The sequence below is a fragment of the Petaurus breviceps genome, unplaced genomic scaffold, assembly GCF_028583685.1.
Source record: "Petaurus breviceps papuanus isolate PSGF00001 unplaced genomic scaffold, PetGlider_PUasm1.0 90887, whole genome shotgun sequence".
In the NCBI taxonomy this organism is placed as follows: Eukaryota; Metazoa; Chordata; class Mammalia; order Diprotodontia; family Petauridae; genus Petaurus; species Petaurus breviceps.
This window is the reverse complement of record NW_027187370.1, coordinates 1545718-1573431: the sequence shown is the minus strand read 5'-3', so window position 1 is coordinate 1573431 and position 27714 is coordinate 1545718. Positions and strand designations below refer to the sequence as shown.

Here is a 27714-nt window from a genome sequence, read left to right as displayed (position 1 = left end):
CTTCCCACCTTTGTTCTCTTTCAGAGCGCAAGCATCCTGATACTCACTTAATGAATTTTCGGGCAAAGGACTTGAGCTTTCCAGTGGCAGCAGCAGCAGCTAACAATAAATCCAGGCTCTTCCCAGAAAGCATGTGGCCTAGAACCCCCAAGAGTCCTTCCGGGGACTTGGAGTGATCTGCATCCATTGTCTAGGAATGGGACAAGAAGCTGGGCTCTGCTCGGAAATTATCAGTAACCCCCCAAAGCTACAATCTAGACCACAGAATTTCCTCTCCAATCCCCATTGATCAACATTCTCTCATCTTTTTGTCCTCTGTTCCGGGAAGTTCTTTTGAAGTTTTGTTTTCTGACAGATCAGACTGGGATCAGTTCACTAGACATGGAATGGGGTAAGGGGCTCTTAAGGGATATTAACCTGGTACTTTAAAACACCCTGATATAATGGTAACTGTTTAGAACAGAGAAGAGGAAGTCTGGAGCTAAAGACTAAATTTCTTTTGTCAGGAGGAAGACAAGCTCAGGGAGAAGAGACCTCAATAGGGACTGAGGTGAGGACATACCTTGAGAATGTTAGTGACTGTGGGCTCTGCTCGAAGAATCAGCCCTGGATTGGGCTGGATGTTGGCATTTTCAGCTGATTTCAACCAAGGGGCCAGTTCTCGGTCAGCTGTGCTGTGGAGTGGATGAGAGCGGGGAGAAGTAAGAAATCAAAGTCAATTCCTGATCTCCTGAGGTACAGAGGTGGCTGAGAGGCTAAAGAATAAATGAGTGCCTAGACCCCAAGCATAGAGCACATGCATTTAACCCATCCCTTGGACTCAATAACCCAGTCAGAGTCACAAATTCAAGCACAAGGCAAAGAGGCTCCATCTGAGTCAACAGGCACAGGGAGTGGAAGGAAAAGCAGCCAGGGTTGGCCCAACTACACAGACACTTACCGTTTGTCCATCAGGCCCTCTTTGTTCTCCTCAGAGAGCAGTCCTTGTTTACTACACTCCTGGAGTAGCAAGCTGATACAGTCACAGCTAGGAGGCAGAAGAGGGAGAGGTGGAGAGAATAACGTTTGAACAGACACAGACGGGAGCCTTTAGAGCAGAGGGAATCTGGCTTCTTCAAACCTGATCCAATCCTAGAAGCTGAGACTTCTAGAAGCTTCTCTGGGGGCTTGAGAAAGGGAAGCAAGGAAGCACTATACTGTGGACAAGATGCAGGTTTGCCTGCCCTACCTGGGGCACCTCTACCCAGCTCCTGGGGAACTCTGTCTGACAAGGTCTCTTCATTCCCACTCTTTCCCAGGAAAGGAGGCATTCTAAGGGAAGTGGATCAGGAGATGAGACATCTTGATGTGTAGCATTCTAAAAGTCTAGAGAGAGGAGAGCTAGACAGGAGGGGGACCCTAGAAACAGAATGGCTTTTCTTGGGCACATCAGCAAGGCAGAGGCCAGCCACGGGAGTACTCACTTGCACCGCTGGTCAGCCTTGTCTAGCAAGGGTGTGAGCTTCAGCAGGAACTCAAAGGCACAATTGACATCTTCAGTGAAGTCCTACAAAGAGCCAGAAACCCCAATCTGGGCTCCATGCCGCCTTTTCCATTTCTAGTCACACATGGCAATGCTGGGCACAGGTGTTATTTTGCTAGGCCTGTGGCCCAGGCCAACTGGCTGGGTGTGCCCAATGTTATGATGGAAAGAGAAGTGGCATCTTGCCTATTCTGGTAGTAAAATGATGATGAGGTTGCTATGTGTGTCTGCACATGTGTGTTTACTTGGGGGTGAGGCTTTCAAATACAACAAGTAAAATACACAGGATTACAAAGGAAAGCAATTATATTGAGTTATCAAAATATTTTCAATACAAGTTCCTGACCTAAGGACATTCAAACAATTCAGCTCCCTGAAGAATTCCCAGTTGCCCAGACTTGGCATATGACCACAAATTTCCTTCTTTCTCACTGATATCCAGTTTTCCTGTTGGGCCATAAATGTTCCCTCTCTTCCCGAGGCTCTCCTAACAAAGTATCTTGTACCATAATACTGACCATTAGCCCTCTCCAATCTGGGGCAACTCACCTTGTCCCCCTGAGGGTATTTCTTCAGTTTCACCAAAACCTGAGGAACCTAAGATGAAGGGGGAAGAAGAAAAAGGCCACAGGGAATCAGTTTCTTTCCCTTTCTTCCACCTGGCCCAGGAAGAGAAGCCCTATCCCACATAGACTGACACCATCTGTCCCAGCAATAGATATGAAGTCACAGGTGCCAGACAAGAAAGAGAGTCCAGTGTGTGTCAAAACATCCTGGGCTGGGTCAGCTCCCAGCATCAGAGGACCATTGCTTAGGACACACAATCACAGAAGTGAAGCTAGCAGTGAGCATGACACTGGAGAGTTATGGGCAATCCCATGTGTCTCCGTGATCTGGCTTCCACCCCCATATAATGGAGCAACTGTTGAACTAATTAGGATCCAAATGGTGTAGAGCAAAGGGGTCAGTCATGGAGCTCAATTTAACTCATTTAAAGCTCAAGAAAAAGGAAGAGGAACCTGGCAGAGGCTAATAGCAGAGGGAGAGCATTTGGGTTATAAAGTGACCCTCTTGCTCCCAATCCTGTCCCCAGTACCTTGAGGAAAGTGAAGGCTGTCCACTTGAGCTCATCAGTGCCCTCAGGAGATTCAATGAGACCCACAAAACAAGCCTTCCAGATCTCAAGGACAAAGAGTGGGGTAGGAATACGCTGAAGTGGAAAACAAAAACAATAATGTACATTTGGGGTAGAGGGACACCAGACAAGAACTCCTGATGGGGAACCTTCCTCTCCTAGTAAAGTTCAGCACAACCACTACAATCCCAGCCAAAGGAAGTTGTCAAGGGCCCCGTGAGATGATATGACTTGGCCTGGATCACAGAGCCAGCATGTGCTCCAAGGAAACCTTAAACCCACATCTTCTTGACTCGGAGGCCAGCCCTCTAGTCATTATACCATCATAAATATATTAGGGTTTTAAAGTTTCCAAAGCACTTACTTCACAACAACCCCAGGAGTTAATCAATTCTAATAACTTAATCTTATAAGTGAGGAAATTAAAAGCCACTGGCTCAGAGTCAAACAGTCCTAAGATTTCAAAGTCAGTCTTTCTGACTAGGGCCAGATTGGAAGAACCCTTCCCTAGTGTCGATTCTAAGAACTAAGAGATTAAGGGGTGACCTTAAACTGTATTAGATTGGGGATGCTCCACCATTAGCTCTCTATTCCATTAAATAAGGATCCTAGAGCCCTTAATAACTGTCCAGAGGTGGCTTCTCCCAGTGCCTAACAAATGCAGCTCAATGATCTGATTTCTAGCTGGTTGGGCTGCCCTAGGGATGAAAGCACACACTGTCCCCACACCTGCATCCTCTTCACCATCATCAGCTGTTCAACCAATGGCTGCGTCTCTCCTGTCAGGTTCATGGTGCCCTCCAGGAGGACCACAGCATGCACTGTGGGGAACCCAGTCTTGTGCAGCTGCTCTGAGTGCATAGATAGCATGATGGGGATGCTGAAAGGAAGAAAAACAGACTAAGTCTGGACAAGAGAGTGAAAAGCACAGATCAAGGAAAAGAGTTCAGATCTCTATAAGACATTTCAACTGATGAAACTCTGCTTTTTCCAACAGGCTCAATGGACTGGTACATCCCTTTATTTTTTAAAAAAATCAAACAACAAAACCCCCAAACATTTTATTGATACCTTTTGTTTTGGCATCACATACAATTCCCAATGTATTCCTCTATCTACCCTCTCACCCCCAAACAGCCATCCCTTATGATAAAGAATTTAAAAGACTGATACCTTCTAATGAGTGCTCCACATTCTTCTGCTTGAGTGTGGAGATGGGAGTTGCTGAGGCTGGCAAAGGCCTCCCCAAACTTCAACAGTGACTGCTCAATGGCTGTCCAGGAGGCTGTTGGAGGAAGAGAGGATGAAATGGGAAACACTGGCCTCTTTTAAAAACAACTCACAATGTTAGGTACTCTCAGAGAACAACTAGGGTATGCACCCAGGAACCTGAGAGGTAGCATGTACTTTCACAGTGGCTGAAATTCCTAGAAAGTTTTCCAAGTGCTCTGCATCATGAGAGTTGATACCACTATGTGCTGATACGACTACTAGCTCTGTATGCCAAAAAAGATCAAATGGAACAGGACTATATATACAAAAATATTTGTAGCACTTGGTGGTAGCAAAAAACTGCAAATTGTGATTAGAAAATGGCTAAACACGTTGTGATATACAATGGACATGAAATAACTATTGTGCTGTAAGAACTGGCAAGCAGGATAAATTCAGAAAGACCTGGGAAAATATATATGAACTGATATAAAGTTAAATGAGCAGAAGCAGAAGAACATTGTACATAGTAATAGTAATATTGTAATGATGGATCAACCGTGAAGGACTTAGCTATTTTGGTCAAGACCTTGATCCAAGACAATTCCAAAAGACTCTTGATGAAAAATGCTAACCACCTCCAGAGAACTAATGAATTCTGAGTGCAGATTGAAGCATACTTTTTTACTTTGTTTCTTGCTTTTTATTTTTTGGCAAACAGGCTGACAGACATATATGTTTTACATGACTTTATATGTATAATTGGTATCATACTGCTGGTCTTCACCATGGGTAGGAGAGGGACAGAAAGGAGCGAAAATTTGGAACTGAAACTTTTTTTTTTTAATTAATATTAGAGGCAGGAGGTAGGGTAGTGGGCATAACACAGGCCCTGGAATCAGGAGGACTTGAGTACATAGCTGGCCTCAGACACTTAGTAGTTGTGCGACCCTGGGTAAGTACCTTAACCCTGATTCCCTCTAAAAAGTTGAAAAAATTAATGTTAAAAATAAATATATTTGTGTATAACACAGTCAAGATCCAGAAAGATTTCAATAGGTTAAACATTTAGGCTAAATCTATAAAACGAAATTAACAGAGATGAAGCTTTGTTGTTGTTCAGTCATTTCAGTCATGTCCCACTCTTCCTGACCCCATCTGGGATTTTTTGGCAAATACTGGAGTGATCTGTCATTTTCTTCTCCAGCTCATTTTACATATGAGGAACCTCAGGCAAATGACTTGTCCAGAGTCAAACAGTTAGTAAGTGTTTGAGGCCAGATTTGAAGTCAGGAAGATGAGTCTTCCTGATGGAGGCCTGACACTTTATCCACTGGACACCTAACTTATAGGACAATTTTACAAAGTATATATACCTGCTAGACCTGAGGCTAAGGCATGACATTAACAAAAACTGCAGGAAAACATGGCTGAAAATTGATGGCAGCTGATACAGGCAGGATGTCCCACAAAGTATTTCTGCCTCTGGAGCCAACCCACAGGGTGGACTTGAATCCTCAATTCTAATCAAGCTGCTTTCCTCATTCACTCTCCCTCACAGTCTCCCTGCCTTTCTATTTGCTCTTCTCTCCAGAATATCATTCTCTAACTACCCAAATCCTGTTTATCCTTCAAGTCTCTGATCAAATCCTTTCCGAAATTATTCCAGCCCAAACTCATCTTTCTGATTCTTCTTTAAACTTCTATTGCATTTCACTTAATATTTAATTATGTTTTTTAAAAAAAGGAGTAGCGCAGAAAAATCACTGGACTTAGGAAAAGAGATGCATCTTTGAATTTCATGAGAACTCTAACACTTCCTAGATGTGATTTGGGCAAGTCACTGAAACTCTGAGTCAAAACTGCCTCATCTCTAAAACAAGGCCAATAATACTTACACTAAATAATTCACACACTTTTGTGAGAAAAAGCACTTTGCAAACCTAAATACACTACATAAATGTGAATGGATTGATGAAGTTATTGGTATTCATCATGGAATTCCTGAAAGTCAAATACTGGACAGAACCATATAACTAAGAGACTTCCAAATGTTACAAAAACAACCAAACACAAGCTATGAGATCGAGTTAAGACCCTAACCTGGTTATATAGAAGCCATCTTTCTGAACTTTTCTCAGAGATAGATAACATGAAAGTTTTCATAATTAGTGTTATCTAGTAACCAAAACTCATGCCTGCCTGCCCCTACAGTTAGCATCTAGTCAGTTCAAATCTGGGCACTTATATATATATTTTCATCTCCAGGGACACAGTCTGCTGCCATAGTTGAGGTTTTTCTTTTCTGCCTCTAGAGGGTTGAGTATTATATAAGATAATGTAAGTAAATAAGCACATGACACAGAAAAGCACGCCATTAGGAACACTTAAAAGGACACTGGGGAAAAGTATGCATGCCAAGGATTAATTTATTTCCAAAAGATAAACTAATAAAATAATGAAGACTGGGTTATCAAGCAAGTTCTTACTCTTTGCTGTTTTGTATTAATCTTCTCGTATATAGAACTGTCTTGTCTCCCCAGTAAGAATAAGAGAGCTCCTTGATTATAGGGGTATGTATATCTTTACCTACTTTGTATCCTCGATAGCACTGAGTGCATTACCAGGCAGGCTGCAGTCACTCAATAAAAACCTCCGGTTGACTGATAGGGAAAACAGGATGAAAGGTGTGGGATGAGGCTGGATTAGATAGACAACCTGTAAGAACCCTTCAAACACTTAAATCTATAAGTGTATGATGAGAAGGGTGTGGTCAAAATTCCCAAAGCATGATCAGCGTTTATAGGGAGAGAAAAGAAGAGGAAATGGGATAGCTTTACAAAACACTGAGAAGGGTAATGGCATCCTGCTTATCTCCTTTGACATCACACACTAAATATGGAAATGGTGGTGGACGAGGATTAGGAGGCAAAGACAACATACAGGCTTCCTCCAGTTTGGCAATATGTAGCAGGGCTCGATTCTTGGTGCTGCTGAGGATCTTCTGAAGCTGCTGAAGACACATGGTGAGTTGTTTCTCCCCTGTTGTGGCCCCCAAATCAAAGCCTTCCCGAAGTCGCTCTGCTGAGGCAGTTGTGCATCGAAGCAGCCAATGAAGGGCACTGAGGAGGGCACGGCACAGACCTATGCACTCCTCTGCCTTGCCATGACAACTGTGGGAAAATGAAGAGAGTCCACCTGGCTTTGAGTCTCCCTTCCAGTCCAGTCACATGGCCTCCCTACCCCACTCACTACAACAACCGTTCTTAACCTTTTTTCATTTGTCCTAGACAACACAGGAAGAAGGCTGGTAAAGCCCATGGACCCCCGTCAGAATAAAGTTTTTAAATGCATAAAATAAACTACACAGGATAATAATGGAAGCCAATTATGTCAAATATAGATATCCAAAAAAATTTTTTTTTTAAAGTTCATGGCCCCAAGTTAAGAACTCCTGTAGTAATTCTGACCAGCCCCAACATGACTTCTTCCCATACTCTGCCTTGGAGACCTTTAGTATTCTTCTTCTGGGAACTAAAATCACAGGGTGCAAGAACAAGAATAAAGTGAAAGAAGGTATAAGTAGCCCACCCAACTACTCTCAGCTCATGCCAAGTTTATTTCCCAAATTAAAAAGTCGACCTCTATGTTCCCTGTGGGAAAGAGAATCCATGTGACTACCTGAGCCGGTCACAGAACATGTCCATGATATCCAGTAGGGCCTGGATACAGAGGTCACGGGAAAAATCATCAAACTGTGGGAACAACAGAGAAAATGATGTTCAAGGCCAACCCATCTCCTTCCAGTTCATGGGACTCTCTACCCACTCTCTCCTGGTGATCTCTGTTGGGTTCAATTATCACCTCTATACAGATGACTTCCAAATTTATATGACCTGCCCTAACTTTCCCCTGAACTACAGTCGTCTATTGCCAACTGCCTGCTGGACATTTTGACCCAGATGGCTCACTGGCACTTCAAAGTCAACATGTCCAAAACTCAACTTATCCTCTTCCCAATTAAATGCACTTTTCCTCCAAACATCCCAATTTCAATTGAAGGTACCACCATCTTCTTGATTATCCAGGTATGAAGTCTTGCAGTTACATTTCGAAATCTTCCTTTCCCTTTATCTCATAATTTCAAATAACTGCCAAGTTTTACTGGTTCTAATTGGATAACATTTCTCCCATGCATCAGTGCCTCTACCTCACACTGCCACCATACTGGTTCTGGCTCTTATCAGCTCTCACAAGGATAAGTGTCATAGCTTCCTAACTGGTTGTCTTTCTTCTATACTCTCCTTTCTCAAATACATCTTTCATAAAGCTGTGAAAATAATACCTCTATGGCACAAGCCTGACTCAGTTACTCTCCTCCTCAAAACTCATCCGTAGTTCAATTATCAAATGAGGTAAAATTTGGAAAGCACTTGGCACAGTGCCTGGGACATAGTGGGCAAATATAAATGCTTATTTCCGTCCTCACTCTTCACCTAGGTCCCTACTGGTTAAAGAACAAAGTACAATATCCTTACCCCAAAATTTAAGGCCCTCTACAATACCGTTCCTACCTTATATTGCATTATATGTCTTCTATTCTAATCAACTCAACTATTAGTTGTTTCCTGACCTTGTCAATCTAACTCCCACTTCTAAGACAAAATTTTTTCAGTCATTGCCCAGACCGGGATTGCACTCCTCACCTCCACTTTTCCAATTGCATAATTTTCTTCAAGACTCAGCTTGGATACCACTGTCTCTGGGATATCTTCCCTGATGACCCCACGTTACTCCTCTCTGCTTAAACATTCCTAAGGTACTTTGAGCTCTCCTTTGCCCACTTTACTGCTTATCTTGTATCATGCATAATTTTGTACACATCACTTCCTGCTGCCAACCCCAGCAGAATGCTGACCTCAGAGGCTTTTTTCATGATTTCCACAGTGCTTATCACACAGGCAGTTAATGTCTTTATTGAACTGAATGGTACAAAAAGAGCACCAAAGTACCACTTCTCAAATGCCCTCTATCTTATTTTGGGTTCATGAGTAATTATACCCAGAGTCCTTCAGCATCAGAAACTCTCATTTAGTGGGCAGTTCCAGTTGACAGCATAATGTGCCCTGTACTTCTGGCAGGTGAAAACAATGTCTCAAGGATTATCTGATCAGTAAAAGCAAAAAGCTGTTAAGGCCCTCTATCTTATACTCCTCCCACACTTTACCTGATTATAATGGAAAAGAGGTTAAGAATATAACTTGTTGGGCGGCTAGGTGGTGCAGTGTGTAAAGGGCCAGCCCTGGAGTCAGGAGGACCCAAGTTACTTCACCCCAACTGCCCTCCAAAAGGCAAAAAAAAATAATATACCTTGCTGATGGCTGTGAGTACTGTCGAGTAAGACACCATCTGAGGGAGAGAAGCAGATAGGAAAGAGAAATAGCATAGAACTGAGTTAGGGAAGAATAAATACCAACTCAAATGGAGTGTTAAGTCAACGCTTCTGATCAGAAGAGGTAGGCTTAGGAACAAGGCATAGCCTGAAAATCTTATTCTTCCAAGAAATATTCTCCAATTCATCCTATGTGTGGTAGGAACATGCCATTCACTCATTCCTTCTTTCACAAAAATATGAATGGGTGCCATTGGTAAAACTTAAAGAAATAGATGATGAGTCTTCTAAGGTCCTCTGCTTATATTCTAACTCATTTGTCAATTATGTGAAGTGGTCAACTGGCCGAGGATGTACTTGAAAGAAAAATATAACTTCAATCGTAGAGAATGACCTTCCTGGAGAAGGACTAAAAGAAAAGCATTTTCTGTAGTAAATGATTAATGGAATCATAAAATCAAAAAGAACTTTAAAGGTAGCTGATTGAAGCCCCTCCTTTCACCAATGAGGGAACAGAGATAAGTTTGCTAAACTAGTATCTTATTTATTGCACAACTTGATCTGCTTTAAAGATATGTTCTCTGGGGCGGCTAGGTGGGTCAGTGAATAGAGCATCGACCCTGGAGTCAGGAGGACCTGAGTTCAAATCCTGCCTCAGACACTTAACTCTTACTACCTGTGTGACCTTGGGCAAGTCACTTAACCCCAACTGCCCTGCTTCTCCCCTCCAAAAAGACAAAAAAAAAAAAAACATTCTTTGGAATACTTTCATTCCAGGAAAGTCTACTAACCGAGAAAATTTCTATTAAATGAATGCACTTAAAAATCCAATGAATCTTTCAAAATTATATATTGAGAAAGGGAAGTAACTGATAAAACACAACAGCTACTACTACTCTTAATATATGTAATATAGTATCTTCTTTAAAATTATCATCTTCTGATCATAAAAACATAGTGGAAAAATATAATTTAAAGAATTGTAATTTTGTTGCTGTGGGTATCCCACCAATGAAGATTACAACCCTTCAGTTTGGAAGACCTATTAGAGTTAGTCCTCCACTGGCATAACCCTCGGGAATCCAGGGTCACCTAAGTAAGATATCACAACAGGCCTGCAGTAGAAGACCAAAAAATATAAAAAATTAAAATACAATAAGCAAGCACAATGTATGTAGTGTAAAATACAAGAATGTAATGATTAGCCAATTAGTAAACAATTTCTGTAAAATGAATATCATGCTGCTTGTGATTTATTTAGGTCTATCAAAAGGAATGTTCTGGTCTTTGCTAGATATTAACTTGTTGTAGAAGTTTACTTAACAAACTAAAGAATAATACAAACTATAATAACAGTCAGGTACTCTTGCCAGTAATGGAGGCAAGGATTCGATGATAAGAAAGGATCCTTAAATTTTACTAAATTCTATGGCTATCATTTCCTTCAAATGAATAACAATTCACTAATTCCTTAGTTACTGGATCAGCTATTTGGTGGAGTGGATACAGTGCCAGGTCTGGAGTTGAAAAGACTTGAATTCAAATCCAGTCTCAGACACTTAATAGCTGAGTGACTCTGGGCAAGTCATTTAACTCCATTTGCCTCAGTTTCCTCATCTGTAAGATGCGCTAGAGAAGGAAATGGCAAAGCACTCATCTACCTCTGCCAAGGAAATCCAAAAGGGGGTCACAAAGAGTTGGACTAGACTGAACAATAACAAGGCCCTTAAGTTCACAACTCTTTCAAGGGAGTTTCATTAAGAGGTAACCTGTAATATACCTGTAACCAGATCAACAGAACAAAACCATAGAGAGGTCAGGAAATCCTTTTTTATGTAGCGTCTTGTTCCATTCCAAGTACTCCAGTCTTAATTTCTATTCCCATAATGGCAACTGTCTAAATCTTATCTCCCAGCACACAACGGCTCTGTGCAACTCACACGATACTGTGCTGACCAGGGAGTCATCACTCTTTCGAAATAAAATGTTATATTTGAAAATACCATGTATCATTTCGTTATTAAGTACTGTGTTATTCTCAACTTGACAAATACCAATAAACATGAATGTTTACATGGGCAAAGAACAGGAAAGGAGGATTGTACATGGAACCATAAATCTCCTTAACCTCAGCTTGTTTTTTAAAGAACGTAAGTGCTGCCAGTTCGTGGGGACAAAGTTGTCCCACTTGCCTGTGTTTCTCGCTCAACCTCCTTTTAAAAGAGGCCCTCACCGGATCATTCTGATACTATTGTTGTTCCCTACTTCACAAGTAATTTCCTTTCTATAGCTATCGTCAGCAGCTCCAAGAGGACTTCATGTTCGGTGGGCATGGAACAAGACACCGCTGGTTCTGGCGAGGAGGAGGGAACATACCTGCGAGCTGATGGCATACTTCAGGTACGACAGAATGAGAGGGTTGGGGGACGGTCCGATCATGGCCTGCTCCAGAAGGGCTTCTACAAGGGGAACACAAAGGCAATCGGGTTGATTCGGGGCCCCCTCCTTTCCCCCCTCCGGGCAGCCGTCCTCTCCCTCCCTCCAGACCTGCCAGGTTGAGGATGTCCCAGGTGGCTCCCTTGGGGAAGAACTTCTTCATGTTGATAGCCCACTGGTAGTCGCTCCATCGCTCCTTCCACGCCTGCAGGATGGCCTGCTTGAGATTCACCACCTTCATGCTCTACTCTGAGGCGGTGGGGATTAAGGGGAGGTCGGGTCAGGGACAGGGAGACGGGGCTCGCCCAGTTTCGGGGATGGGAGCCCCCACCGGCTCTCCCCGCTTCTCGCCCAGAGCCCACCCCCGGAGTGAGGCAGCTCTGAGACTGGGATTGACCAGACAGAAGCCGGCTCTGGCTGTCAGAAGCAGCCCCCCAGGGAGGGAGTCCCCACGCCCTCAACACCCTGACTTCCTCTTTTTCTCCAGCTCCTCGTCCCAGTTGCGGAGCTTTTCGTTGAAGAACCTCAGTCACGACAGACTTACACACGCCGGAAGTGACTTCTCTAGCCAGGAAGCACGGCCATTTTGGCTGCCGCCAAAGAGCTCGCGTCTAATTGGTCGAGCGCAGCCTCCGAGAACCAATTGGAAACATCCGAAGAATGAGCTTGGACGACCTTCACTTGATTTCTGGGGGTTGTAGTTTTAGAGGCTGGTGACGCGCGGGGAGACTGAGTCGGGTCGCTAGCGGAAGCTCGACCTGGTCCCGCCCTCAATTCTCTTTTCCGAACGTCATTGCATGGTTCCGCGGGACCTCGGCCACAATCTAGAACAGAACTTCAGAATTTTTCCTCTGTCATAGCGTGAATCCCCCCCCTTTGACAGGCTAATAGAAACTATGAACTTTAAATAGTGTTGTGAAATGCACAAAACCAAATACATAAGGCTACGAAGGAAATCAATTGTACCGAAATTCAGTTATTAAAATAAAAAAACAAAACTAAATTCTGGTACCTGAAGTCAAGTATCCTTGAGTCATACCAGTTGTCTTGTGAGTCATATCTTACTTCACGGTGCCTGCGGGCGGTTGGGTGAAGGTCGTGGAGGGGTGCCCTGAGTTCTACACGTGCCCTGCTCTTGAATTCTCTTCAGTAGCTGAGAAGACCTGCGGGTGTGTGAGGAAAGGACAGGACCCTTCATCCTGGTTTTGCATAGCAAATGTGGCACAAGAGAACAGGTGTTAGGGCAGAGGAGAGTGCCCTCAGTTCATCCCCAAACACCAACATTCCTCTTTGAATGGGCAAAGGGGAAACTGAGGTACGAAACGAAGATGTCTCATTTACTCCAAGGTGAGAGTCTAGCTGGCAGAACACACATTCAGCCTCTCTGAATTAGCAAAGGGGAAACTGAGGCATGAAACAAAGTTGTCCCACCTATTCCTAGACGAGAGTCTAGCTGCTCAACTTGTATGTTTCAAGTCCGCTGTCTTTTCAGATATCGGCTTTCCCCAGTGAGAGCAAGGAAACAGAAAGCAGAGGGAAAGGAGTAAAGAGTGCAGGAATGTTCACCCCTTCTCCCTACCTCCGAAATTGAGGATTCACAGCACTTGGCAGCTAGGTGGCGTGATGTATAGCGCTCTGGACCTGGAGCTGAGTTCTTAATCCAGTCTTAATGCAGGGCCGGTCACTGTCTGTCTTCATTTGTAAAATGGGAATAATAATAATAATAATAGTATCTACCTCTGTGGGTTATCTTGAGGATCAAATGAGATACCTGTAAAACTCTGCAAATCTTAAAGCACTATATTCTTGCTAACTACTATTATTATCCTGTGTCCTTCCCTCTCTAAAACTTCCCTTCTCTCCTTGCTAACTTTCCCTTTCTACTGGTGTTCCTATGTTACTGACACTTTAGAGAATATTATTTATACAAAAAAGCTGGCAAAGCAAGAAGAAAGATGAGCTGGGGCCCTCTGCCTTGAACCCTCTGCCCCATACCTTACTGTGAGCATCTTCCCACCCCAAGAAGTGCACAGCTCTCTTTCTCTATCTCTCTTTCTCTCTCTCTGTCTCCCTCTTCCTCCTCTCTTTACCTGCCTTTCTTTCCACCCTCTTTTCTCTCCCCTTCTTTAATCCCCCCTCATTATCTGTAAAGCTTTGATTTTATTCCTTCAACAAGTCCCTCACCAAGCTGTCCTGGGTCTCAGTTACTCCTACTCTACCTAATCCCACCCAATGGCTAGAGAACCTTTGAGGACTGTAGAGCCAGCAACTCAAGAGAGGGAGGGAAGAATATTTAGGGGATGAGGATGTCAGCATTCAGAGTTTAGACCCTCCCTCTCTGGCAAAGAGTTCTGGATAGCTGTCTCTGTGGACCTCCCCTTTCCTCATTTCCAGTTCCAGACTAGAAGCCATCCTTTATAGTTCCCGCCTTCATCCTCCCACTTCCCCTCCTCCCACACCAACTCTCTCTCTCTGTTTCCATATCTTCTTTCTTGAACAAGCTCCTTAGAAACCCCTGACTCTCTTAAGCCAGCTGCCTTCTTCTCTTGAATTCAGAGACAGCCTTCCCCTGCCAGGACAACTAACTCCCCATCTGGCCATGGCCATTGTAAAGATAGGACCACCACATCATTCCTTGGGATATTTATGATATCAGATGACTGGGTCTTCATGGCTGTCATTGTGAAAGCCATAATCATACTACATTCTGGCTGCCAATATCCTAGTTCTCTTTCACTACTAATTCAACCTCATTGTTACTGCTCCCCCATCCTTTTTTAAAATTCACTAATATCAAGGAACCTAAGCTACTGTTTCTTAGACCCATTCCCCTCTCTTCCTTCACTTCCAGAGTTAGATAGAACCAAGGGAGGAAAGGGCCTGAGTATTGAAGAAAGGCCCAGCTTCTAACCATACTGAGGGAGAGCTCATGAAGAAATAATGACGTGGCAACATCTGGTGCAGCTGCAAAGAATCTGGAAAGGAGTCTGGGAAAGGTCAATGAGGAGTCAGGGTATTGGCTGAAGAAATTTCACCACCCAAACTAGGAAAGGGGGTCAGGAAGTCAGTAATAGAAATTCTGTTTACTATATGGCAAAGGAATGCCAAAGAACTTTTTGGTGTAGGACATCTGAGACATATCCACCTATTTTCCTTTAAAAAGAGAACAAGGCTACGTGCTGGATGCCTCTATTGCAGCACCTCTTTCTGAAAAATCTGCCCAGGTGCAAACTGAGGGGAATCAACTGGCAAAAGATGGGGGAAAAATGGGGTGGCTAGGTGGTGCAGTGAATAGAGCACTGGCCCTGGAGTGAGGAGGACCTGAGTTCAAATCCGACCTCAGACACTTGACACACTTACTAGCTGTGTGACTTTGGGCAAGTCACTTAACCCCAATTGTCCTCCAAAAAGCAAAAGAAAAAAAAAGAAAAGAAAAAAAGATGGGGAAAAAAGAAGTCCAGCAAAGTGCCCCCCCACAAACACATACACAAATAGCTAACAGTAGGCCAAACTTACCTCATAAGTGACTGCTTTCCATTCCCACCCCTAAGTCCTACACTATATTTTCCTTTCTGTATGGAAGATATCCATAGCACTGTGCTCCTTCCCAAGGATCAATTTCTAAGAAGCCAAGATTTCCCTTCATTGAACCCTGACCGAAACTTTCAGTTTCTTAGTTTCTCTTTATTTGTGCCTGTCCAATCTTTACATCTCCCAGAAAGAAATAGGTATCTATAACCAATTCTTCTCATCCCCCAGGAGCAAAAAGGAAGTGAAAGATAGAGACTATCCAGGGTGCTGAAAGGAAAAACTGAACCCAGACCTTAGAGCAGCTTCACCTTGTCTTAGTCACCAGAACTCCTGAGAAAATCTCTTGTCCTCACTGACCCAAGATGTTCCCTTCAGCAGGAAGGAAAAAAAATCCATAATTGACCTTAGAACCTAGACAAAGAAAGGAGCTACATTTATCCAGGTCTTGATAATTGTTCCCTCTGCCACATTATCCCTTCTTCTATCACTATGTCCCATATTCTGATAGCAAAGGACAAGCCCTCTCCTAGACAAAGTGTGTCCCTGTCACCCTTCTTCTAGACTTAGGGGTGAGAATGATTAATACTTAATAAGTGTGAATGTTTACAGTAGGGAATTGTAATAAGACTGGTGTCAGTAGAACATGGCAGGACATTTATGGGAAGAGGAGAGAGTTCCTACAGAAGGTAGGAATCAGAGAGAGAATTTGGGGGAATTTATGCTTATCCCACTTGGAGATAACCCAGAAAAATCTGGTTTGGATGAGGGCAGAGGTCAAGCATCTTCAACTTCCCTCTTGTTTTATACAGGAGGTCAGCTTCTTGCTTGTCCTATGCTGAGTTTTCTTATTAAGTCTTTTCCATAGTCCTTCCCCAAACACCCTTTCCTATTTTTGGAGTGCCTAAGCCGAGTTAAGGGAAATCAGAGACCAGGGGAACAGGGAAGGCAGGAGTAATTATCATGGGGGACTTAAGTGGACTCTTTAGTTCTTATTGCTTGATATCTCCCAACTGTCTGCCTTTCCCAGTCCCTTGTTCCTCCAAGTCTACCACAGCTATTCTCCACTCCCCTCTTTCCCCTCCAACAGCCCATCCACCACAAACTCTCATCCAAACTTCTCTCCCTTCCTTTCCTTAGGATCCCAATAACCTATTTCCTTTCTGAAAAAATAAAGATTCCTGGTAAAACTACCTACATTCCTGATTTCATCAACTGTCTATGCCTCAGTTTCCCCTGCTCTTCCTTTCCTCCTCCCCAACTCTCAGAGGTCTGCCAAGCAGTGAGGCAGTCCCAAGAGAGCTTGCAGAGTTTCCTTCACATTTAATCTGCTGGTACCAACTCTCCTTAGGCTAGGGGAGTCCTGGGGGTGGGAGAAACTAAATGCTTATTTCTAGAATTGGCTGGTTAGTGTCCAGTGTCTTCCACCTGTCACTAGGATGTGCAATGATCCTGCCGGTATGGAGTTGTGTGGGGGTGTTGACTCTTAGACAGAGGTCTTTTTTTTTTAGGGGAGTTGAGGTAATCCCAGGTAAGTGACTTGCCCAAGGTCACACAGATAGTAAGTATCAAGTGTCTAAGGCTGGTTTTAACTCAGGTCCTCCTGACTCCAGGGCCGGTGATCTATTCATTGCCCTGACCTTGGCAGAGGTATTCTTAGGGAGATAATTGTCTAGAGCCCCTACTGATAGGGGAATTGGAGAGGGAGAAATTATGAAGGTATTCCATAGTAACAGACCCCAGCTGGGAGAGAGCAGGTGTTTGGATATCTCTTCTATCAACAATAGCCAGAAAACAGGCTGCTACTGCTGGCTGTTTCCCTAATTCACAAGGACTAAAGAAAAGGTGGCCCTTAGATCACCCTCCCACAGGTTACTTTTCCTGGCTCTCCTATCCTTAATATATTATAGTCTCCTATTCCCCTCTTCCTTCTCTTCTTTTCTACCACCTCAGAGTAGGGGGGAAGATGGAGGTATAGAAAAGTCTATGTTCACTATTAAGCCAAGGCTAAGAGAAGTCAATGAGTAGAAGACAAAATTATTTTTTTTTTGCCTTTTTTTGGAGGGCAATTGGGGTTAAGTAACTCGCCCAAGGTTACACGGCTAGTTTTGTGTGTGTGTGTATGTGTGTGTGTGTGTGTGTGTGGGTGTTAAGTGTCTGAGGCTGCAACCGAACTCAGGTCCTCCTGACTCTGGGGCCAGCACTTTACTCACTGCGCCACCTAGATGCCCCTGAAGACAAAATTCTTACTGGGTAGAACTGGTGCCAACTTAGATCTCTATCCTCAAGCAGCCTGGAACCACTGCCCTTGAGGGATCAGGGAGTGTATTGAGGTAGGGGAAAACTGGAGGCTCCAAGGGGGAGGATGGTTAAGGTTTAGAAGAGGTTTGCCTGGGCTGGGTGTCCCAGTGTTGGCTTGACAGCTGGAAGGGTACCATATCTCAGGGAAGCATGCCAGTCATTTCCTGCCCTTGCCCCTGTCCCCTAGCCTAGACAGAGTGCCAAGGGAAAAGGCCTGGACTAAGGTTGGGGGAAGGGAAGAGGAAGGTTTTTTGCTTTGCAGTGGGGGAGCTCCAGTGTCCCTCACATCTGCCATTAGATGAACATGATAGAAGGATTACAATTACTTCCTTTCTCAGGACTCAGTCTCTTGGGGCCAAAAGCCCCTTCCTGTCCCATTGTCCAATTTCTCCAGGGCTTTGGTATTTAGTTCCAAGGGAGATTGGAAAGGTGTTGAGAGGCACATGGAAGGAGGTATGTGGCAGCTTCTCCTTTCCTGTCATCTCCCTTTTCCCCTCATTCTTACCCAGATCCAGGTTACTGCCCAGCCTAGCCCCTCCCCTACACTTCTACCCCCACCACAGAAGCTCTTATGTGTTGATGGACTCTTAATATGAGGGTGGTCTACTTGACTTCTGAGCTTGGTACAGAGCTCCTGCCTTCAGCGTTACTGGCTGTCCTGCCTCTAGGGATCGTGGTCACTGACAATTGCCTACCTAGGTATTGACTCCTGTGCCCCATTCTCCATGTATTGGAATCCTATAACACATTCTACCACCCTCACAACCTTACACACTCTATTGTAACTCAACATTATAACCTTTACATAATAACTTGACATTATATGGTGAAATCCCTCCCATCATCCCTATGAGAGGCAGTGTGTCGAATAAGAAAAAATATAGATAAATTTGTCATCAGAAGACCTCAGTTGGGGAGGCTAGGTGTCGAAGTGAATAGAGCACCAGCCCTGGAGTCAGGAGGATCTGAGTTCAAATCTGACTTCAGACACTTAACATGAAACTAGCAAGTACCTTGGACATGTCACTTAACCAGAATTGCCCTGCCCTCTCCCCTTCAAAAAGAAAAAAAAAGAAGACAACCTCAGTTTAAGATCCTGACTCTGTGTGATCTTGGACAAATCACTTGAACTCTCTGGGCCTTAGTTTCCTCATCAGAAAAAGGAGGATGTGAGTCCAGAGTAATTTCTACAAAGGGCTGAACTAGATGATCTCAGAGACCGTTTCCAGCCCGAAAACTGTGATGTTATGATCACTGTACTCCATAGTCTGAAGACTGTCTCCTCTTTATCCTCCTGATCCCATGAAAGATCTGGAGGACAAACCTTCATGGAAGACAAGCCCCTAAGAAAGTCCCACTGTGAGAGAATTACTTCTAGAGAGGAGAGCTTGGGACAATCTGATCCATCTAGGCTGTTGTTGGTCAAATTTTCCAAATGTAAATTAGGTGATCGACCAAACTGCACCCCCATCTCCCCATGAGAAGGGAGCAGAGGAAGAGGAGCCCCACCCTGGGGAGCCGTGGGAAGGCAATGGCCTGTTGGTAAAACTGGGCTAATGACAGCAGGGGAACCGGCAGGGCCAGAGTGGGGGGCTGGGGTAATTAGAGCTCTGCCCGACCTGGAAGATCCCAAGATGAAAAGGCTTTGGCGTCACTGGGTTGTTTTTATGTCCATGAATGTAGCTGTATGTGTATGCATGGGAAGATGTGTGGGATGGGGATAGAGGGACCAGAACATTGGAGAGGTCTCTTTTTGGATGACTCCTACAATTTGCATATACACAAAAGGGTTCTGAGTTCCAGGTTCTGGATTCCGGTTTGGTTCTTCACCCAGTTAAAAAAAAATCAAATTCTCTCGATGAGACATAAGACCAGGATGGGAGAGAGATATGTATGTATCTTGGAGGTACATAGTCCTTTGCAGCTCTCTTCCTTTAGAATGTGAGCTCCTTGAGGGCAGGAACCGTGTTATTACTTTTCTTTACATTCCCGGCGCCAAGCACAGTGCCTGGCTCACAGTAATCCTTTAATAAATAATGCTTGTAGAGTGACTAACTGAAGGCATCCTCCAGCTTGGGAAGCAGATCGTCTTGAGAAAAACGGCCGATGACAAGAAGTGGCTTACAGGAGGAGGGAGCCTAGTGAAAGGAGGACTCCCCGTAGGATAGAGAAGCGTCGGGTGGAATGGAGTGTCAGAGAGTAAATTAACAAGAACCGGGAGATTCACGGGGGACCGATACGGCGGGGATGGGCATTTTGTGAGTGAGACGGCGTGGGGTACGATGGGACGGGGGGGGGGGGGGGGGGGCTCGACAGATGCATAAATGGCCCGGGTGCACAGCGATCAAAGTCAAGAGTAAGATGAAGAAGGTGAGAGGAGGTAGGGGCGGGGCGGGGCCGGGCGGAGTAGAGCTTAGAGTCGACCTGGCTGGGATGGCCAGGGCTGGGAGGGTATGGGGGAGGCCTCCGGGCTGCGAGACTCGGCCTGCAGGGAGCAGCAGTGAGCCAGGCCCGGGCGGCGCGGAGCCTGGAGCCCGAGCCCGAGCCCGAGCCCGAGCCCGAGCGGAGCGGGGCGGGGGAGGGAGGAGCTAGCACGGCCGCCGCCTCTGCCGGAGGAGCCGCGGGGCCGCCACACTTGCCCCCCTCCCCCTCTCTCACTCGCACTCACACCCGGGGACAGGAGGCGGGCGGCCCCGGCCCCACCGGTCCCCCATGGCCACCCCCGGGACCCGGCGCTGAGCCACCCGCCACCCCTCCCCACGCACTGCCCAGCCCGCCACGCCAAGGTAAGGGGGAGGGGGAGGGGGTATTAATATGCAAATACATTGCGATTGATTATGCAAAGCCACCGGACGCTTGCTTCCTAAGGTCCTAGCCCTGGCTGGGGGCGTCCCGGGGGACCCGCTGCCTGCACAACCAGCCCCTGGGTGACACTGTCAGCGCTGGGGTGCTTGCAACTTATCAACTCCCGGGAGTAAATGGAGGACTTGGGCGGGCGGGGGAGGAGGACGGGACGGTTGTAGCGGGTTGGTAGCCAGGAGGGGGGCAGTGGTGTTGCAGGGGCAGATGGCGTTCGGGCCTCGCCCCCCACCCCTCGCCGCCGCCGCCCCACGGGTCCCCGGCCTCCCCTGATCCGGTCTGCTACGCATTGTCGGATCCGCGGCCCCGGCTGCCAGGCGGCCCCTGTTCCCCAGCCAGTTGCCGCCGCCGCGGTTTGTTTACGGTACGGGCGGCCTGTTTCTCCCCCCACCCTCCGCCCTCCCGACTGCCGGGGCCGAGCTGCTTTTGCAAAGCTTTCTCAGGCGGGAGGGGGGGAGGGGGGAGGGGGGTTGCAGCTTACCGGGGTCTCGAGAAGCTCCCCAACCCCTTCACGCGCCTCCCCTGTTCGGGGCTGCATGGCCCTCCGGTTGCAACACTCCCAATTGCAAAAACGCGGCTGGGGAATGGAAAAAAAAAAGGAGTTGGTAGGAGAACTCCGGGGTCCCCGGGAATCGCCTGGAGAGTTGCATGCTCTGGGCCACTTGGGGAAGTGCGAGAGAAATAGTGAGGGAGGTAAAGGGTTTGCAACGTGTCTCTCGAGCCCCTGGCAGATGGGGTTTACCCCTCCTCTGGTTGGGGCAAAGGCCTAGGGGATGGCGGGGTCAGAGTTTGAAGGGAGGATAAGGTAGGAGGAGCAAGGCACGGTTGGTAGTAGTCTGGGAGCCCTCTGACCTGGCAGAAGCTCTCTGACGTGAGAAGGAAGGGGGTTGTTGTCCAGGAGGTGGAGGGTAGGGGGCAGAGGCTGTGAAAGCCAGACACACTGGGATAGGCACAGACACAGGGACGCAGGGAGTCAAGGACAGGAGGGTGATAGACACACCCACACTGGGCCAGGAAGACCGAACACTCGTGAGCAAGTGCACACGCTGAGATGGACACACCCACAGGGGGACCCAAGGACAGGGAGACAAGACTCGGGCACATACCCACACACAGACTCCTATACACAGACATTACTATACATAGTCCCAGATGCAGTCACAACCAACAAACAAATACTGTATTTATGGAGGATCTAATGTCTAGGCACGGCTGTGTTGCTCTTCCTTGAGAGAGATACCAAGAATAGATAGATTCTGGCCTTCTAGGAGCTTAATCAATCAAGAAATATTTATTAATTGCTTACCATGTGTCAGGCATTATGGTAATTGAAAGGGATACAAAAAAAAGACAAAAGGCAGACACTTCCCTCAAGGAGTTTACATTCTAATTGAGGAAAAAAGAGGGCCACAAAAAATAAAAGCTACCTCAGACAATTACACATATGTAGTAATATACATACTTTCCTACTCCAAGGGTTCTTAACCCATGGGCCATAATCTAATTGTTTTTTTTTTAGATACTTATTTCAATTAAATAGTTTCTTTTTATAATCTTATGTCTTTAAAAACAACATTCTGAGAAGGGTTCATAAGCTTGACCAGACTGACAAGAGGATCCATGACACCAAAAAAGGTTAAGAACTCCTCTGTATTTAGACTGTAAATCCCTTGAGGGCAAGAATAGTATGTATCTTGTACCAGTTTATATCCAACCGAATTTAGCCCTGTGTTTACCATATAATAGCTGCTCTGTAGGTATTTGTTGATTGAATGATAGGGTAACAAATTTACTGTGTCACACATGCAGGCATTCATGGACACAAATGCACACATTCTTTCTCCATCTCATGCTTCTTCCTGTGTCTCCGTCCTCTAAGGGCATGGGCTGTTTTAAAGGAGATTAGAAAGAGAAATGTATGTGAGAGAGGGGAGGTAAGGGGTTTCTGAAGACTGAGACAATGGCCGAAGACAGTAACCCTGACTAAGCTGCCTTGATAACTGGGGGGCAGCAAGGTTGTCTTTAGGGAAACCGAGCTTAACTCTTTGCCTCCCACTTCCTCACCTAAAAGTGACTTGGGGAAGTCATTTGCCTGAATCTTTCCTCCTTACCCTGAAACCCTCCCCATAACTTCATCTAGATGTCTTTCTACTATCCTTTTAGTTCCTATCGTCCTCTCTTTTTAAATTGCTGTAATTTTGTGTGTGTGTGTGTGTTTGTCCCTTTATTTATCTCTCTGTCTAGTCTCTTTCTCTTTGACTCCCTCTTTTCTTTATTCCTGTCACTTTCTTTTAAGTGTCTCCCAGTCTCTGTATCTGTCTCAGCATTATAATCTCCCCTAAAGCTAGGGACTGGCTAGGAGATCCTTCATATTTCTCTGATTGCTAATAGTGAGCTTTTCCCTGTTGCCTCCCCAGGGGTCAGCAGGAGGTTGGGGTGGGGGTGGGGGGTGGAAGGGGCTCTGCTGGCTTCTCAGGACATCCTGGATTTCCTTACCAAGAGAAAAGCACAGCTGTGGCCACCAGGGTTTCAGGAATGGGGGTGGGGAAGGGTGCTTCATATGGTTCTATTCTAGCAGGCCTTTCTACCTGGCTAAGCTAAGACTAGACACAGGGCCTAAATAAAGATAGCTTTGGGTACTATCGGGGTTTCCTAATACCAATGGGAATTCCTATCTTTTTGGCTTCCCAGGGCTCCCTATCCAATTCTAAAAGCTTAGAAGGTAAGAGTAATGGTGTTTCCTATGCCCCACCCCATCCTAATATCTATGGGAATTAGCACTCTGGGGAAAGAGTTAAAGAGCTATGCCACTGACACTGGAGTATCACTCCCATTGGGGCCTATTCCAGGCTCTTAAAACTCCTTATTTTGTTTGAGATTGACGCTTGAAATTGCCTTGGGAGGGGGGGGAGGAGATTCAGGGACTAGCCCTGATTTCTTTCTCACTTCTCTCCACCTTTGCCTCTTCCCCCCAAAATCCATCCTACTTTCTGCCACCAACACATCTCTGAGAGTACCCTTTTCTTTCATGAATGGAGAGACATTTAAGGCCCATGGTGGTGCCATAATGCCTATGTGGTGTGTGATAGAAATGGACACCCCTCCCCTCTGAAACTCTCAGAGGACTTTGTAAAGTGAAGGGGAAAAGGAAGGAGGAGAATCCTGGAGTCTGATTTGGCTGGCCCCTCCCAGTGTTCTTCCTCTCCTGTCCCTCTGGTGTCACTGTGCAATGACTAAGATAGACACCTGGGTAGCTACCTCCACTTGGCCTGGGCTTCCCTCATTCCCTGGTTTGCCTGGAGGTGGTGGCATAGGGTCATTGATCAAAATGATACTGATTTCATATTGCCCAGCCTGTGTTTCTCAATAAAGAGCAAAACTGAGGCCTGGTCAGGGATGGAACTAGCTAAGGAAAGGGAGCCTGGTTGTCATAGGGAGGGGGCTGGAGGAGCTGGAAACAGTTGGTTGAAGGAGAGGAGAGAGTGAGGTTGAGGCAAGCTTCCCTCTGGAACATCCCTGAATGGGGGAAATGTGGACAGGTCTGTTCTGCAGATTTCCTGTCTCTTTCTCCTGACCCTGAATCAGAGACCCCTCCTCCACAAAAGTGGGGGGGTTGGGGGTGGGGAAGGCAAACAAGTTTTGCAACCTGGAGATTTGTGGAGAAGAGTTTCTGGTTTGGGGACAGGGCTTCCTGGGTATCGTCTTCCCTCTATTCCCCCCTACTCTGTAGAGAAAAAGGACTCCAGGATGAGGATTCACCCTCCTCTCCCCCCTCCTCCCCATTGTTGGCAGGTGGGCTGGGTTACTATTGGCATCTCTGTGGCATTATTTGTCCATTTCTGTTGTACTTATGGAGTTGGGAGTTGGGTCCCACTGCTACCCAACTTGACATTAAGAACATAGTTAGGGAAGGGTGTGTTTGTGTTGAAGATTCATCGTCTCTCCCAAAGCCAAGAAGATCTCCTTGAACCCTGGAATACTATTGGAAGAGGTTGGGAAACAATGGTACCAAGTAGGTGAAGGGGAACTGATCAGGTGGAGCATGAAGGTTTGGGACTCAACCTGTCCCTCTAGCTAGGTGACATCTTCCCCCCTCCTTTCTGTTGCCATGGTGATGGATGTACCACCTCCCTTCCCTCTACTTCTGCCCTTGTTATCAAGCTGCCAGCTCCATCCACTCCAGGAGAGGCATAGGACAATTGGCAGAACCAGGAAGGGCTGCCCCCCCCCCAGTGGAAACAGGGAACTCTGGAGAGGGCTACAAGGGGGTACATCCTACTTCTTAGAGCTGCCAGTCTTTTTGGAGGTGGAGATTGGGGAAGCATTAGAGACCCATACCCTGGATAGTATTGGCCATTTGCAATGCTCATGGATTTGACTCTTTTAAATGCCTGCAACCTTTTAATGCCAATGCAGGAGGTAGAGGGCAGATCTCTCCCTGGTGGGAAGACTGGACATGCCCAACATCAAGTGTGTGCTGCCTGCCACTTTCTTTACTGGGAGGGGCTTAAGTGCCAGGCAGCTCCAAGGGCAAAGGGGATAGATTTGAAGCCAATAATTCACCTGGCCAAAAAGCACAGGTGTTTTCCCAGATGGAATCCATTGTTGCCCCTGAAGGTAGGGTGGGAGGAAAGGAAGATTTTGGTGGGGGGAGTGGACAGTCTACATAGACAAAGTTGTTGCCGAAGGCATATTAGTCTTGGAGAAAGACTGAAAGTGTGCCCAATAAGTGAAGGGTTAATACCTACTACATTTAACTGGTCTCACCTCCAAGAATGGAAGAGGGCAGTGGGATTAGGGCCAATCGCACTGGCCACCCAATTCTCAGTACTTGCCTATTGAAGGTATTCTAGCTGCTCTGTACCACAGTTTCTCTTTAGAAGAAAGAGAGTGCCCATAAGGGAAAGAGTTGGAGAAGCACAGAGATGTACTAGGAGATTTTCTGATCTCAGGCTTGGTGCTGCAGTTTGGGGTGGGGTTGGGGGGTGGGCAGCACCATCCCTGCTCGTCTTTGGTTGGAAGCCCAAAAGCCTGAGCCTCTGGCAGCTGCCTGCTTTTATGTATAAGCGTGTGTGTACATGTGTGTGTTCTTGTAATTGTGCATATGTGTGAGCCCAGGGAAGAAGGGGGCTGGCATGGAAAGGCCATACTGGAATGGGGGAGCCGTGTGCAGAGTGTTGTGTGGGCCTCACGCATGCGGGGTGGGTGTGCATGTCTGCACGTGTCTGTGTGTGTGCTCGAGCTCTTGGTGCTCAGCTGCGCTCTGTCTCTGTCTCTCACTCGGTATTTCTCTTTTTCTTATGTCTCTGATTCTGCTTGCTTCTGAGTATGTGGGCTTTGGGGCTCCACCCCACTGTGGAGTAGGAAAGGAAGACTGCCTTGTTCCCTTGTTCTCTCCTTTCCACATTGAAGATGCCATCCCTCTTTGATCCCCCTCTCCTCTAGCCCAGGGCACTTTCCTCTGTGTGTGTGTGTGTGTGTGTGTGTGTGTGTGTGTGTGTTTGTGCTTGCCCTCCCCCAGGGTGAGAACTGGGAGGATGTGGTGGGGAACCCCTGTGCCCAAGGGACTCCCTGCTTCCCCTGCTGTGCTGTCTGTGGTGAGAGCCCCTGCCTTTTGACATTCATACCTCTAGTTTTCAGCTGCCCTGAGTCAGGGCTCCAGTTACTCAGGCTGTTGGTTGAGTTCCTGGGAGAAAGAGGGAGGGAAAGAAGAATGTGCTAGGTTGAGAAGGGGAACTCACCCATCTCTTACTTTCCAACCTCTTTAATCTTCTTCTTCCTTCCCAGAGGGGACTTGGAGGGTAGGGGGAGGGTTTGACGGAGAATTCCTGCTGTCCAGGCTGGTGGGAGGGCAAGCCAGAAGGTGATAAGTCTAGGGCTAGTGAAGTAAGGGGTGGGGCTAGGGGGGAGGAGCCATTGGAGGTTGGGGCATGGTTATGGGCACTACTACCCAATGCTTGGCAATGAAGGATGAGTGAGAAATGACCCTTGGGTACTATCACCCACCTACCTCAGTGCCAGATATGAGACTGACTGGATTTGTCCCAGGGGTGGAGAGAACCCAGCAGGTGGGTGAGGCTGGGCTTGGGAGGGGAGAAAGAGGCATAGTCCTTTGATGCTAGCTAGCACTGGGCATAGTGCCCAAGTCAGTGGCTGCTGTTTATGTCTCTATGTCTCTGTCCTGGGGTGGGGGGAGGAGAGGAATTTCCTGTTGTATTCCTTAGCAGAGGAGGGGGCTTCTTTGTTAAGAAATAAACCCACTTCTCTCCCTCCTCCTCCTGTTTTCTGACCTCTGGGTTCCACCTGGGCACTCTCTGACCCCATCCCTTGTGGTCTAACATACTGCTTTATGGGAAAAGGGAGAGAAGCAGGGTATTAGCTGGGAAAAGGAAAGTGTTTTCTAGTGGGCCAAATGAGAGAATCCTGCCTTCTGCTCCTTTGCCTTTGTCCCCCCAGCTGTCCAAAGCTGTGCAGTAGTCTGTACTCTTTTTTTTTTTTAATATCACTCTTAGGTGGTTTTTGTTCTGTACCTCCCTTTCCCCTGGCAGAATGAAAACTAGGGGGTTTGCTTGGAGTACTATCCTCTCCTTGTCAGAAGACTGAATGAATGGTTGATGAGCTGTAAGTTAGCTCTGGGAAAGGAGGTGAGCCAGGGCTACAGCCCCAGGGAGAGGTCTGCCTTCTTGAGAAGCAAGGGCAGTGAGGGGGTTTTGCAGAATACTTAAGGCTCTCTGTGTCAGCCTGTGCCAGCCTATAGCTGAGTGTCCATGTCAGTGTTTGCCTGTGTGTATTTCTTCTTGTGGATGTTGGTGTTCATGGATGTCTCAGAGTGAGCATGGACAGGTCCCTTTTTGTGTGTGGACCCCGGTTTGCATACATGTCCCCATCTTTCTGCCTGTGCCTATATCCATGTGTATCTCCACTTTCCTTTTGCTGTGGTTCAAGGGGATCAAGTGGGGGGGCCTCAAAGGGAATTCCCCCACCCCCACTCTAGCAGCAGACTTAGGGGGGAGGGGTAAGGAGGTGTGAATGCACCCACGACACTATTAATAACCCACATGCCAGGCCACCACGCACCAGCTGTCACCGTGGAAACCACTCCTCCTTCCTTCTCTCCCCTATCTTTGACAGGGTGGGACTTAGGACAGAATTCCCCTCACCCCCACTCTCTTTGTCTCACTTTCTTTTCCATCTCTTATTTCTGATTGCCTCTTCCTTTTCGTCACCTCTTTTTCTTTGTTTCTGCCCCTCTTTCCCATCTGTTTCCTTTCTTTTTATCTTTCTCTCCCTATCTCCCTCCCTCTCTATTCATATCCCTCCCTCTCTAAC

General features: G+C 46.4%; 2 protein-coding genes across 7 annotated transcripts in view; one reads left to right on the top strand and one right to left on the bottom strand.

The window, feature by feature from the left end:
- MED24 (mediator complex subunit 24) overlaps window positions 1-21071 on the bottom strand; it is a 61649-nt gene extending 40578 nt beyond the window's left edge. Inside the window, exons 1-16 of one of the 4 annotated variants that reach the window (XR_011165651.1) lie at window positions 20867-21064; window positions 13277-13389; window positions 12710-12860; window positions 11809-12521; window positions 11638-11720; window positions 9240-9278; window positions 7551-7624; window positions 6813-7042; window positions 3831-3942; window positions 3387-3537; window positions 2619-2732; window positions 2072-2119; window positions 1464-1546; window positions 941-1027; window positions 563-674; window positions 48-190 (exon numbers count right to left, since the gene is read on the bottom strand). Coding sequence is in view for 3 of the 4 variants with exons in the window: in XM_069074238.1 (XP_068930339.1) it covers window positions 48-190; window positions 563-674; window positions 941-1027; window positions 1464-1546; window positions 2072-2119; window positions 2619-2732; window positions 3387-3537; window positions 3831-3942; window positions 6813-7042; window positions 7551-7624; window positions 9240-9278; window positions 11638-11720; window positions 11809-11938 (1406 nt within the window). In the remaining variant the exon portion in view is untranslated. Of the gene's footprint in view, window positions 1-47; window positions 191-562; window positions 675-940; window positions 1028-1463; window positions 1547-2071; window positions 2120-2618; window positions 2733-3386; window positions 3538-3830; window positions 3943-6812; window positions 7043-7550; window positions 7625-9239; window positions 9279-11637; window positions 11721-11808; window positions 12522-12709; window positions 12861-13276; window positions 13390-20866 lie in introns of all 4 variants that reach the window. The other 3 variants (XM_069074238.1, XM_069074237.1, XM_069074239.1) reach the window with 3 other exon arrangements.
- The window catches only part of THRA (thyroid hormone receptor alpha), a 25050-nt gene continuing 17501 nt past the window's right edge, over window positions 20166-27714 (top strand). Inside the window, exon 1 of one of the 3 annotated variants that reach the window (XM_069074243.1) lies at window positions 20166-20312. The gene's annotated coding sequence lies outside the window, so the exon portion shown is untranslated. The remainder of the gene's footprint in view (window positions 20313-27714) is intronic. The other 2 variants (XM_069074242.1, XM_069074241.1) reach the window with 2 other exon arrangements.